Genomic DNA, 14141 nt, shown 5'->3' on the forward strand with positions numbered 1-14141 from the left:
CTTTCAGGCACTGAGACCAGTTTCAGGGCCTTGGACCACTTTAAGGTACTGGGCCCAATCTAAGGCACTGGGATGAGTTTCAGGAACTGGGACCAGTTTCAGGCACTAGGACCAGCTTCAGGAACTGGGACCAGTTTCAGGCACTGGGACTAGTTTAAGGCACTGGGACCAGTTTCAGGGCCTTGGACTAGTTTAAGGTACTGGGACCAGTTTAAGGCACTGGGGCCAATGTGAGGCACTGGGATTACACTCAGGAGGGAGGACCTCTTCTATCAGGGGAAGGTTTTCTTCCAAAATGCTTCTCCAATGCAAGGAAAGAATATAGGCTGCATCTACACGGCAGAAATAATCCAGTTTGAGACCACTTTGACTGCCCTGTCTCAGTTCTATGGAATCCTGGGATTTATAGTTTGTTGTGGCACCAGGGCTCGCTCTCTGGCAGAGAAGGCTAAATATCTCACGGAACTATAGTTCCCAAAATTCCCTAGCATTGAGCCAGGGCAGTTAAAGCGGTCTCAAACTGGATTATTTCTGCAGTGTGGACACAGCCGGACTTACAGCACATTAATGCATCCCATTTCTTGAAGAAGCATAGGTTTAAAAAAATAAAAATAAAGGAAATTTTGTAAGTCGTGGTTGTGGATGGGAGTATGGAATATGCAACCCAGAAGAAAGCATGGCAGCATTGCTTCATTGCTTTACTTTAAGCAGCATTTTAAAAATGCAGGACTCTTCAGATTTGTTGTTCTGTGCCTTCAAACTATCATGGAGCTTTCTGAGGCTGAGACAGTGTAATTTGCCCAAGGTCACCCAGTGGGTTTGCATAGCCAAGCAGGGATTCGAACCCAAGTCCACAGAGTCGTAGCCCAGCAATCAAACCAATATGCTGGGCTGGCTCGTTCTTCAAAATAGATTGCTGTAAAAGTAGCCTTTTTGTCCATGGGAAGCTTGGAACGAGAAGGAATAAATGGACATCTGTGTTAATTCTGTTGTTGGAGGGGGGAAAACTAAGTCCTGTAAAAGAGAGCCCTTGAAATCTTGTTGCATGCCTTCAAGTTGTTTCCAACTTATGGTGAACCTAAGGCAAACCTATCATGGGGATTTCTTGGCAAATTTGGCTGCAATGTTGTTTGATAATCTCATGCGAAATAACGTGAAATCCCATGGATGACCCTGGATTGACATTCCTTTAACCCATGTTTCCCCATGTGAAAAAGTCCTTAGAGGGAGTCAAAGGCTTTCATGGCCAGCATCCATAGCTTTTTGTGGGTTTTTCAGGCTGTGTGGCCATGTTCTAGAAGAATTTATTCCTGATGTTTCGCCAGCATCTGTGGCTCTTCCAGGTCAGCATTCTCTGAAGATGCCAGCCACAGATGCTTTTCACTTTCCTTCGAAATCCTGTCTGTTCGAGCCCTACATCCCGTTTGGACTACTGTAATGGGCTCTACATGGGATGCTTCTGAAGAGTTTTTGGAAACTTCAGCTGGTCCAAAGAGCTGCAGCCAGGCTGTTAGCTGGCGCAGGTTATAGAGATCACACAACGCCCCTGTTAAAACAGCTCCATTGGCTGCCTGTCTGTTTCTGGGCACAATTCAAAGTGCTGGTTATGACCTATAAAGCCCTATATGGCTCAGGTCCACGATATTTGGCAGGCCATATCTCCATGCATGAACTGGCCTTCTCTCAGTCCCACCACCATCACAAGCATGGTTGGTGGTGACATGAAAGAGGGCCTTCTTGGTGGCTGCCCCTAGACTCTGGAACTCCCTTCCCAGAGAGATCAGAATGGCTCCCTCCTTGTTGGTCTTCTGCTGGCAGGTAAAAACCTTCTTGTGCAGGCAGGGATTTTAAAACAATGTTCTTAAAGGATTCGGGTGCTGCATCATTTTAAGTGTTTTAAATTTTTAAATCTTTTTTATCTGTATTTTTATTATTTTAATAAATAATCGATTTTAAAATGCTAACAATTTAGTTATGTTTTAATGTATCACTTTTCTATGATTTTAATTGTATTGTTTTTAAATGTTGTGAAGCCGCTCTGAGTCCCAATTCTGGGAAAAGAGCAGGATACAAATATAATAATAATAATAATAATAATAATAATAATAATAATAATAATTTATGCAGTAATGTAATTCCATTTTAATCTTGGTTTATGCAGTAATGTAATTCCATTATGCCTCTTTCTCCAGAACTACTAGCCTCTCAATCAGTTGCATTCTACATTTTTCTCCTTTTTCAAACCTCATGCAGTAGTCATCATTATAGTTTTATTGCATTATATTCTAGGCCTCCAACCCTACATTCTCCCTCTGACTTTGCACCTCTGGATTTGATGCCAGAATGCTTATCTTCTCTCACTGAATTCAGAGCACATGTACTGTATTATTTAAAACACGTTGGCAACTGTGCTTGTCTGCCTGCTGTCAGACTGCAGCATACAATATCCATAACCAACATAAGCGGTAGTAAGGAATTTTAGGAATAGCAATCCAAAAACCTCTGGGGGTTTGCAGTTTTCCATTCCTAATATAGCTCTATTGTCAACTGGTAATTTTTTCTCATTAGCCAAGCCAAGCTTCATAGCTGTATATGAAAGTTATTATTAAAGACATTGTTAGATTTGTCATTCATACTTTGAGCATATCATAAGATGATCTCACCCATTAGAAAATATAATGCTTGGTAAACCTGATGGTAATAGGAAAAGAGGAAGAACATGTTACAGATGGACTGACTCACAAGGAAGCTACAGCCTGAATTTGCAACCCCTGAGCAGGGCTGTTAATATCAGGGTATGTAGGAGCTCTCTCATTATAGGGTTGCTATAAGTCTGATTTAATGGAATGTAACTGATGTAACAGCAAGCACTGTCATTGACATCACCTTTTATCTTTCAAGGGCTCTTAAGCTTTAGTGTAATTCTGTAATGCTGAAAACCACTTGGTTTTCCTAAAGAAAGTCTAATTTTATTGCTTTGTCTTGCAAAATGGGTTTGTCTTCCAAACTGACATTAATATGAAATCACACCTAAATCTAAATGTATCTTTGATGGTGTTAAAATATTTTTTTCTTTAATTCTAAAATACAGTGAAGAACCAGACCATGGAGAGATTGCAGAAGATGAGAAGAAAGAGCTGCTTACAGAAGATGAAGGGGTAATATAAATGTGATGCTCTAGTGAATTAAAATCATATTGAAACTGAACCATAGAAGCTCTGAAGGTGCTGTCTCAAGCATCAGACATATTTATAGCGAGAAGAGAGAGCCAGTGGGGGATATTTTAATGTGTTATGTTGCAAATGTCAAAGTTGTGGCAGTTTAAGACTGTAAAGTACAAGTGGGCTTTAAGAAATTGGATTCTGCTTATTCTGTCTTCACTCAGAATGCTATTTTATTAGCTGTATATTATTTTTTCTTTTATATTACTGAATAAATTGAACAGCTGAAAGATACCAGTCCAAATCAAGGTGATGAAGTGGCCACAGCTCCACCTGCTGAGGTAAGTATGCATAATTCCTCATTTGGGAAATAATCCAGTAAATTTACAAATAATTGTCTTAATAGAAGAATAAGAAAACTGTGATGAAATAATTCGCTGACTGTGTAATTAGATATGCATTATTCTGATTCTGTTCTAGCACCATCAATATTTTTCTGTCTCGTTTGTTATTAATGCTGTATTATTTTCCATTACATGTTTCATGTTTTCTCAGGGCACTTTGAGATGAAGTGTAGTGATACAAAATCTTTCCCTAAGGTCATTCTACAAGACAGTATAAAGCTATAAACTTGATTCTTAGCTCTTGTCAGACTTTCAATTCCTACATTATTACATTTAAGTGAAAATGAAAAAAATACAATTAACATTACGCATGTGGTTTAATTGTTAAAATTAATATTTGGCTAAGGGGGAACAAAATTCTCTGCTTCCAGCATGTTGGAAGGTGGACTATTTTAATATCACTCCTCAATGCTCAGCTTCTGATTTGTTCTGTTTATTGCAGCCAGAAGACAGTATTGCCAAGGAGGAGGATGCAGGAAATGCGCCCACAGAAGAAAGAGAAGGAAGTACTCCCATGGAAGCTAGAGAGGATGGGACAGGGCTTGTTCCATCAGCAACCACAGAGGAAGAGGCAGCAGAAGCTCCTGCAGCACCCATGGAAGAAGAAGCAGTACTTCCTGCAGCGCCCATGGAAGAAGAAGTGGTTGCCCCTGCAGCGCCCATGGAAGAAGCAGTTGCTCTTGCGGCACCCATGGAAGAAGAAGCAGTTGCTCCTGCAGCACCCACGGAAGAAGCAGTTGCTCCTGCAGCACCCATGGAAGAAGCAGTTGCTCCTGCAGCACCTGTGGCAGAAGAAGCAGTTGCTCCTGCTGCGCCCATGGAGGAAGGGGCAGGGGTTGATCTTGTGACAGCCACAGAGGAAGGAGCAGCAATTGTTCCTGAAATGGCCTTGGAAGAAGGGGCAGGGGTTACTCCTGCAGCAGCCATGGAAGAAGTGATAGAAGTTGCTGCAGCAGCGGCCATGGAGGAAAGGGTAGCAGTTGCTCCTGCAGCTGCCATGGGGGAGAGATTACTGGGAAAGACACTCAGCCTGCCAGGACGAGACATTTATGACTACAGAGGGTCCTCCTTTCAGCAGGTGAGTGACAATGAATGGGGTTCATGGGTGTGAATTCACAGACAGTTTGAATGTAATGCTTTAGTTCCAATCCTCCTCATGGCTGCATCAGAGGAAGGAGGGAGGAATGGTGTGGAAAAGTGGACTCTTTTTAATTTAAATAAAAACAACAATAACAAAAAGATAAATATAAAACTTAGGGGGGGAAACATTCAAAAATATTATTTGATTTAAATAAATCACAAAAATAAACTGCACCACAATGGTACAGTATTTATTGGTTGATTATGGCATTTATATCCGGTCTTTCTTCCAAAATGGGATCCAAGGCAGCTTTTTTACATACATACATACATACATATCATCAAGTAGCAGGTAAGAGAAATGAACCTGATAACATTACATTATATTCTGTACAAATAGAGAAATGTCAGCACCCTGGATGTGTTTCTGTCTGGAAAGATCTTCATTAATTTTCTTAATAAATTAAAAAATAATAATTTGTTAATGAAAATTCATTAAGACCTTTCCAGAAGGAAACATATTCAGAGTGCTGATATTTCTCTATTTGCAGTTGAAAACAACACAACTGCAACAAATTGTTATAAAATCATAAAGCAGACTTTACATTTGTGTAACACATGTAATCAGATTAGTTGTTAGGGTAGAACCATATGAATATGAATGGGGGACAGATCTATTTAGAACATATATTGAAGATACTGGTAAAGAGGTAAATAATCTTATATAGAATCCGCTCTACATGCGTTACTAAGAGATTAAGGGCCTGAGCAGACAGACCGAATAAAGCAGCTTTGGGCCATTTTGTAGTTGCGCTGTTTAAATGATGCACACACCCTAAGAGGCTGGAAGCCTGACCAAAGCCATGCTGTGGTCCTAAGTCAGCTTCAGCATGGCTTCCAGCCTCTTAGGATGTGTGCGTCATTTAAACAGCACACCTCCAAAGTGGTCTGAAGCTGCTTTATTTGGCCTGCCTGTTTGGGCCCTAGACCTCCTCTGACACATAGTATCTTGATAACAAAGTATATTCCAAAAGGAATTTAAATCTAAATGTAATGCCAAATGAGTGTATATATCATCTGCAATGGACATCTTTCCTTGTATATGTAAATGTGGCAATTGTGTAACAACAATAGGTAATCTTTGTTGTGGCTGCTAACAGTGAAGCACTAGATATGCATCCTCCAGCAGATGGTCATATGTAATAATAATAACAATAACAATAATAACAATAACAATAATATAGTTTATTTGTATTTTCTGCCTCTCCCTACAGATTGAGGCGGGTTTACAATTATAACAATAAAAATACGTCTTATAAAATACAGCATAAAATCATGTCATCACATTAAAATCAGTATATCATCGTCTAGTCCATTTAACATTCTCTGAGTGCGATGTCCCTTTATGTTTATTTACAGAAGATCTGGGGGATAAGCCCACCGGAAGTGATCCATCTTAATCACTTTCCTAAAGGCTTCTAAGGTAGTGGTAAGTCGGATCTCTTCCGGTAGGCTATTTCACAGTTTAGGGGCCATGCCAGTAAATGCTTTGTGGGAAGTTGATATCAACTTTACTAGTTATGAAAGTTACAAATGCAGTTGTGTCCGCTCTTCTAGGTTTAAAGAGCTATTGTTGCTTTATGGCTAAAAAGGAGGCCATATTTCTATAACAATCTGTTTTGTCCATCCTGTCCCTGTTTCTGTCTTCTAAATTTAAGACAAGGAGGAAACAACAAATGCATGTTAGAACTATCTTAACACTATCTTGTTCCCGCTTTCCAACACTGATAAGTAAGGCCCCATACAAACAGGCCAAAATAAAGGTTCTATCAGTCACTTTGGAGGTGTGCTGTTTCAATAATGCATGCGTCCTAAGAGTCCAGAAGCTGTGCCAAAGCTGTGCTCCAGTCCTTAGGAGGGATATATACAGTAGGAAAAATGGAAAATGTGTGGAATGAAGAGAATTAGTTGGTCATGAAACAAACTAGAAGGCAGGCAATCCTGAACAATCCTAAGTGGTGCCAAGGAACGAATATGAGATGTGAATATTGTTGAACCAACTGGAAACAGTGGCCACATGTGGAAGTGGAAAGTCATTTCTTTATCCACACTCTATAGAAAAGACAGGGAAGGGCATAGCGGCCACTTCATAGAGGTTATAGAATCAAAGTAACTTGAAATCTTTAGAGGCTCAGTATTCTGTATAGATTGGAATGGGTACTACTATAATGTCCCCAAAGTAGTTTAGTACTGTGGGCCTGTTATTGACTCTGTGGAAAAATGTTTAGGGTGATCGTGAAACAGATAAAGAAATTAGACAAGTATAGCAACCAAAATATCTTAAAGTTCCTGTCTGATCATAGAATCATAGTGTTGAAAGAGATCACAAGGGCTATCCAGTCCAACCCCCCTGCCATGCAGGAATACACAATCAAAGAATTCCCTTGGAAGTTAATCAAGGCCAGACCTGGTTACTTGGTACTTGGATGGACCTGTAGACTGTATTTTAGAGGAGGAGAAAGGCAAACTACCTCTGAGTATTCCTTGCCTTAGAAAACCCTATGAAATTCATTGGGGCCATGATAAGTTGACAGGTGTCACATGCGCAGACAGGGGGAGGGGAGAAAGTTGTGTACTAATGAGTAATTTAAATTACCCTCACACGGAATGGATAAATGAATCTTCATGTAATGCATGTCCTGCCCCTGGATCAGCCTGATGGTGGCCCTTTTGACCTGTCTGTTTGAAGCCACTGTCAACTTTTTTCAAAGAGGAAATATCTATAAAATGATGGAAAGGAAACTGAAAGGAAATTGAAAGGGAAATGCCTCCAAAACACTTTGGAGGGGAGAGGTATTATTCAAATCACTATTATATAGACTTAACTAAAATGGGTAAGAAGAACAAAAAAGGAGCACAAACTTGCACAAAAGAAGTACAAGAATACAGCTATTTTGATGAGGACTGCAGTAGTTTAGCTTTAGAAAAAAGTGGACTAGGAGGGGATAGAAATATATAATAGAAGTGTATGAAACTATTTGCAGCATGGAGAAAGTGTATAACAAAAGGCCTTTTATAGTTTTTTGTGGGTTTTTTGGGCTATGCGGCCATGTTTTAGAAGAGTTTATTCCTGACGTTTCACCAGTATCTGTGGCTGGCATCTTCTGAGAAAGCCTTCAACTTCACAAAAAGCCTTTACTCGTATAATATCAGTTCAAGTACTGAAGCTGAATAGTAGATGTTTATGGATGGATAAAAAGAAGCATTTCTTCACAGAGGGCTTGTTTGCACAGGGTGTAGTGATGGCTTCCAATTTTTATGACTTTAAAAAGGGGATTAGAAAAGATCATGGAAAATAAAGCCATTAATGGCTACTGGTAATTGTATATGAACCCCAGTATTGAAGTTATGATGCTTCTTTATATCTGTTGCTAAGGCACATGGGTAGTGGATGTTATTGTGTTCATGGCCTGTTCTGGGCTCCCATTGTGAAAGTAGAATGCTGGACTAGAGAGGAGTTTGTTCTTCAGCATGCCTCTTACTAAGTTGAGCATTAGTAATGAGGTTCCAACCATTAGTGTGCAATCTTTGGAGCCAGAAGTATGTTTTTAAAGCTAATAACTCGTAGGATTCCATCAAACGACTGTGCAGAACTGCTTCAAAGGGTGTCCACTCCAGTTATAGTCTATAAACTGTTTTCCCAAAAAGGCCCTTCCATCATATGGTGCAAAAACAAATTCAAGTAGAATTTTTCAAAAGCTTTTGGCAATGCTTTTCTGACAGCTACCATTATTTCAGGATCAGCTTTCTGAAATATTTGCAAACATTGACAACATACCTTCAGCACTGTACAGTGAGACACTGCTCTCTCCTGTATCTTCAGCAGCCAGCAGCTTGAGATCTGAAATTCCTGAACTGGAGGAGCAACATGTAGCATCAGGTATTGGCTGCTGTCTTATAGAAAATGACTCTTCTTGTCACTGATGCAGTTGATACTGAAAAATCTTTCATATAATCCCTATTTGATTCCAGTGTCAAGTCAATTCTTCTGTTTTCCACCATGATCTTCTGTCTCATTGTAATTATTTGAATATGTTTTGGGGTATCCAAATAAACTGAATAATAAAAATAGGGATTAAAACAAGGATAGTTTTTACTAACAATATAATAGGTAGAGAAAAACAAAATAACAAGATATGTTCTGTAAAGGAGATTGGGCAATGAACATGATAACTTTCTTAACAGTACTCGTAAAGCACTTTTTAAGCCAGGCTGATCAAAGAAGATCACAAAGTTTCAAAGACAGCAATCAATATGTAAGAAATACAATATAATCAAAACAAGAGCCAGTCTGGTGTAGTGTCTTGAGTGTAGGACTAGGAAGCTAGGAGACAAAGATTCAGGTCTCCACCCAACCATGGAAACCCATGGGGTAACCTTGGGCAAATCACACACTCCCAGCCTCAGAGGAAGACAATAGGAAACTTCCTGTTGCCACCTCGCCACCCCATGATAGAGTTTGTCATGATCTATCTGAAGGCAGATAACAATAATCAAATTATGGTAACAGAACAGGAAGAGAACTAAAACCAAATAGAATAAAAATGGTGATGATGAAATACAGTGGGACCTTATATTCATGGGGGATTCATTCTGGACGCCCCTCCCCACAGATACCAAAATCCATGGGACCTCTCACCATCTCCAATGGTGGTGCATGCACACAACCATGCCACCATTAGGGACAGTCTCTGTTGTCCCCAGTGGTGGCACATGCACATGGCCATGCCACTATTTAGGACAAGGGGGGGGTGTCCCTAATGGTGGTGCAGCCACATGCAAGTCCCTTCATTGAAGACAACCAGAGGTTTGCCATTCGTGGATGCTGAAATCCGCAGATGGCAAGTCTTAGGACAAGGAGGCCCCACTGTATAGGAAATTTTCTTCCCATCACGCAACATCTATTTTTGTCTATAAAGTATATACTGTATTATTTTTTACCATGACTTTTACCAGACAGGCTTTGCCGAGGAGACAGACTAAAAGTGCCAAACAGCTGTTGGGCAGCAGCAGTAGTGTATGTGAAGAGGTGGCATAAGTGGAGGATCTCTCAGTGACAATGACAGTGGCACCATAGCTAACACTTGTTTGTTAGCAGAAGGAGGCACAGTAAATGCCTTTTGAATGCATTTTACCACTAATGATGGAACTGGATTTAAGCTGAAATGACATTCAGTTGTAGACATGTTCAGAAATAAAGTCCAAAGCTGTACAACTTAAGTTATAGGAACATTATTATTATTATTATTATTATTAACATGGAATGTGAGAAACTATAGTTATATACAGTAGAAATGTAGCAAAAGCAGTTTAAAATTATAATGCAAAGTGTAACTGAATCATATCAATAAGACTTCAGGGAAAAACTATTAACGGTGCTTTACAGACCGCCCGAAAAGGGTGGTCTCCCACCGCCCTCATTTGTTGCGTGAGGGAGCCGCAGCGGCCAAACCACACGGCTCCCTCACACAACAAAAAAAAGCTGCAAAATGCAGCTACTTTTTCCGGCACCATTATAATAATTAATTAATAATTTGTTTTATTTATATACTGCTATTCCAAAGATCATAGCAGTGAACAGCAAGCAAGCTAATTGGTGCACTTGCGGCGTCATAATGGCGCCTAGACATGCGGACGCTGAGCGTCCGCTACATCAAAATGGCGGCGCCCATGTAGAATGGGCACCACCATTTTGTACATGCTCGGCACATACTAGGGTTAGGGGCGTCCGGAAAGGACGCCCCTTCCTAACCCTAGTACGTGCCGAGCACGTACTTTTTGGCAGTGTGTAACCCGTCAATATAACCTTAATCCAAATTTATGCTCCAACTACAGAGATCGAAGAAGTAGAAATTGAAAGATTCTGTGCTGGAGTCCATGAGGAAGTTGAATATACACCAAAACAGGACTTCTTGTTAATCATGGATGCTTAGAATGCAAAAGCAAGAAACACGGCAGAATCAAATACTGTAGGAAACTTTTGCCTAGGAGCAAGAAATGAAGCAGGAGGGCAACTGATTGACGTTTAGGAGGCCAACAGTTTGTTTATCACAAAAACATCCTTCTAGTAACCAAAAAGGTGACTGTGTACATGGGCATCACCTGATAGCTAATGCAAAAATCAAATAGACTGTATAATGGGATGCAAAAGGTGAAGCTCCACTCTCTCTGCAAAGCAAGACCAGGAGCAGAGTCTCACATAGACCTGCCAATATCAAATATCAGAGTAAAGCTAAAGAAGAATACTTAGCCGACTATTGCACCAAAATACCACCTGAAAAACATGCTCCTAGAATTTAAAGATGATGTAAAAATATATTTGTGCTATTAAGTTTAATTGACCAGGAGCCAGAGAAATTCTGGACTGAAGCTAGGGACCTTTTCAGGGAAGAATGCAAAAAGACACTATCTACAGTGGGCGGGAAAGGGAAGCCTCATTGAATGACAGATGAATCTGTGCAATTAAAGGCCATAATAAAAAAGAAAAGAAAAAGATGGCATAGGATCAGAACCCAGAATGCAACTTGTGTGCAGGGACAAAGAGAACTACTATAATAATCTATACAGAAAAATAGAAAATGACAACAAAAAAGGAAGAAAAAGAGACCTCTTTCACGAGTTCCAAGAAATCAAAGGAAAATTTAACTTAAGAGTGGGGATGCTATATGACAACAGGGGAAGGTATTGCATGACCAAGTGAAATAAAAAGCAGATGGAAACAATACACTGAATAACTATATAAAAGAGATGAAATGATGACAGATTCATTCAAGGAAAAACCATTATTAGATGAACCTACAATTTTAGAAAGTAAAGTGGATGCTGCAGTCAGGGCACTTGAAAGAAAGAAATCACCAGGAATAGATGGCATACTAATAGAGCTGTTTCAGGCTACAGAGACAGGATCCACCCTAGTTCTAACTAAAATCTGACAAAAATTGGCAGCAAGTATGAAAAACAAAAGAATGGCCCACAAGAAAGGAGACACCAAGGATTGCATTAACTGCAGTACCATTGCATTAATATCCCATACAAGCAAAGTGATGCTCAAAATTCTACAGCAAAGACCTTTACCATATATGAAGCAAGAAATGCCAAGTGCCCAAGCTGAGATCAGGAAAGGAAAAGGTACTAGAGATAATATACTGCAAACACATGTTGCCTAGTGGGGTGCACGAAATAATTTCAGAAGAAAATCAACTTGTTCTTTATAGATTGTAGCAAAGCCTTTGGTTGTGTAGATCATAAAAAAACGTTGGCTTGCTCTTAAAAAAATGGATGTACTGCAACATTTGTGTAACCTGAATTCAGGACAAGAGGCTACTGTTAGGACAGAATATGGAGAAACTGAATGGTTTGCAAGTGGTGAGGGAATCAGGCAAGCAAACATTTTAACACCCTACTTGTTCAACTTGTATGCTAAACATATTATACATAAAACAGGATTAGACTCAAATGAAGGAGGCCTGAAAATTGGAGGAGAAGGAACATCAACAATTTAAGATCTGCAGACGACACCATACTACTAGCAGAAAATAACAAACACTTGGAATTATTACTTGATGAAAGTCAAGGAAGAAAGTACAAGCTAGCTGAACATTAAGAAAATAAAATCTGCAGTCAAGAGATCAGATAAACACTAGGACTTGAAAGAGCAGATATGAAGGAACTTGACAAGCTCCCAATGTGTCACAATATTTCAAATACTAAAGTTATGATTGTACATGCCATCGCACAGTGGGACCTTGTTATCCGCTGGCATTTGGTTCCAGGATCCCCCGTGGATAACAAAATCTGTGGATGCTCAAGTTCCATTAAATATAATGGCAGAGCAAAATGGTGTCCCTTATATAAAATGGAAAATCAAGGTTTGCTATTGGGAATTTATACTTTTAAAAAATATTTTCAACCCATGAATGCTTGAATCCAGAGATTAAAAAAATTCATGGATAAGGAGGGTTGACTGTATTTCTAGTTACTATATATGGTTGTGAAAGCTGAAAGTAAAGAAAGATAGGAAGAAAATCAATTCATTTGAAATGTGGTGGTGAAGAGTTCGATGCAGTGGAGTCCCTCAGGTTGGTGTCACTTAATGGGAGCGAATTGCCTTATGCTTCCCTTCCACCTGGCTAGACTGCTGCAGACCCCTCCCTCAAGAGGTCTTTAGGGTCTGGTGTGGCTGCTGCTGTTCTGGATTCTGGAGGCAGCTCCTCCCAAAGGCCTTCAGGCAGACTTTATGGGCACCCCCCCCCCCAAAAGACCCTGAAAGCAGCCACCCGCCCCAAAGTCTTCTGAATCTGGCGTGGCTGCAGCCACACTGGACCTGAAGGCAGCCTCCCCCACTTAGCAGCCACTACTACTGAGGAAGCGGCCTCCAGAGGGCCTGTTTAGGGTCCACTGCATTTGCTGGGCAAGTGAGAAAGCACTTTTTCTTGCTTGCCCAGTAGCCATGCCAATCTCTCCACGTGTACTACCCCACCAGGTGACCCCCCCTCTGGTGGGGTGGTCATCCAATATGGTCCACACCCCTATTGACACCACTGGTTCTATGGATACTGTGGACTGCTAAAAAGACAAAAATAATGGGTCCTGGGGCAAATCAAGCTTGAACTCTCCCTAGAATCTAAAATGACTAAACTGAGATTATTATACATTGGACCTATCATGAGAAGACATCAGTTACTAGAAAAGAGAATGATGCTTCGTAGGGTAGAAGGCAGTATGAAAAGAGGAAGACAGACCCCTTGTTTGTAAGATGTGAGCAGGGAGGGGACTTGGGGGTCTCTCACTGCTTTCATGGCAGTTAACAGCAAATAAGGCTCAAGGTAAATGTGGTAAACATCAACTAAATACAAAAACAATTACAGAATACATTAATGTGTTCATACAAAACAAACCCAGCAGCTGAGTAAATAAACCATAGCATCAATCACTGTTGTAATAAAATATAATGATCCACTAAGCTGTTCACACATAGTTAAAAAATAATTTAAAACAAATGCAAATTCAAAATTCCTAGCAAAGGGGAGGGGAACCCTGCAAATTCTGCTCCTGCTACCTTCCTGGAGACTACAACAGCTCATCTTAAAACAACTTGGAGTGTTAAAGATGGAGCCTTCCCACTAGTCTAAATGGATTCAGAACATGCTTCTTCATCTTTCTTCCAAGTTTATCATAGGAAGGGCAGGGTATAGAAAACTAACAGTTTTTCTTGAGACGCAAATGTGAATTAAGGCCATCCAATTCAAGGATGAAGAACATGTGACTCTCAAGATACTGCTGAACTACAGCTCCTGTCATTCCTTTACTACTGTCTATGGGGTGAAACAGATGGTCAGGAAGGTACAGCAAGAAATCGTTCCTAGCCCGATTGCCCCGGGGCCACGGTGAACACATGCCATGGCCTTGAGGGCATCTCCTGCCACAGTCCCAAATG

The 14141-nt window shown here is 40.3% G+C and overlaps 1 protein-coding gene across 6 annotated transcripts in view; it reads left to right on the forward strand.

Annotated features, from left to right (window-relative positions):
* CCDC40 (coiled-coil domain containing 40) overlaps positions 1–14141 on the forward strand; it is a 41761-nt gene that overhangs the window by 452 nt on the left and 27168 nt on the right. For all 6 annotated transcript variants that reach the window (XR_006102144.1, XR_006102145.1, XM_042451723.1 and 3 more), the window contains exons 2-5: positions 3092–3158; positions 3446–3502; positions 4008–4643; positions 8444–8585. Coding sequence is in view for 4 of the 6 variants with exons in the window: in XM_042451723.1 (XP_042307657.1) it covers positions 3092–3158; positions 3446–3502; positions 4008–4643; positions 8444–8585 (902 nt within the window). In the remaining 2 variants the exon portion in view is untranslated. The remainder of the gene's footprint in view (positions 1–3091; positions 3159–3445; positions 3503–4007; positions 4644–8443; positions 8586–14141) is intronic.

Source organism: Sceloporus undulatus, chromosome 2, assembly GCF_019175285.1.
Source record: "Sceloporus undulatus isolate JIND9_A2432 ecotype Alabama chromosome 2, SceUnd_v1.1, whole genome shotgun sequence".
Lineage (NCBI taxonomy): Eukaryota > Metazoa > Chordata > Lepidosauria > Squamata > Phrynosomatidae > Sceloporus > Sceloporus undulatus.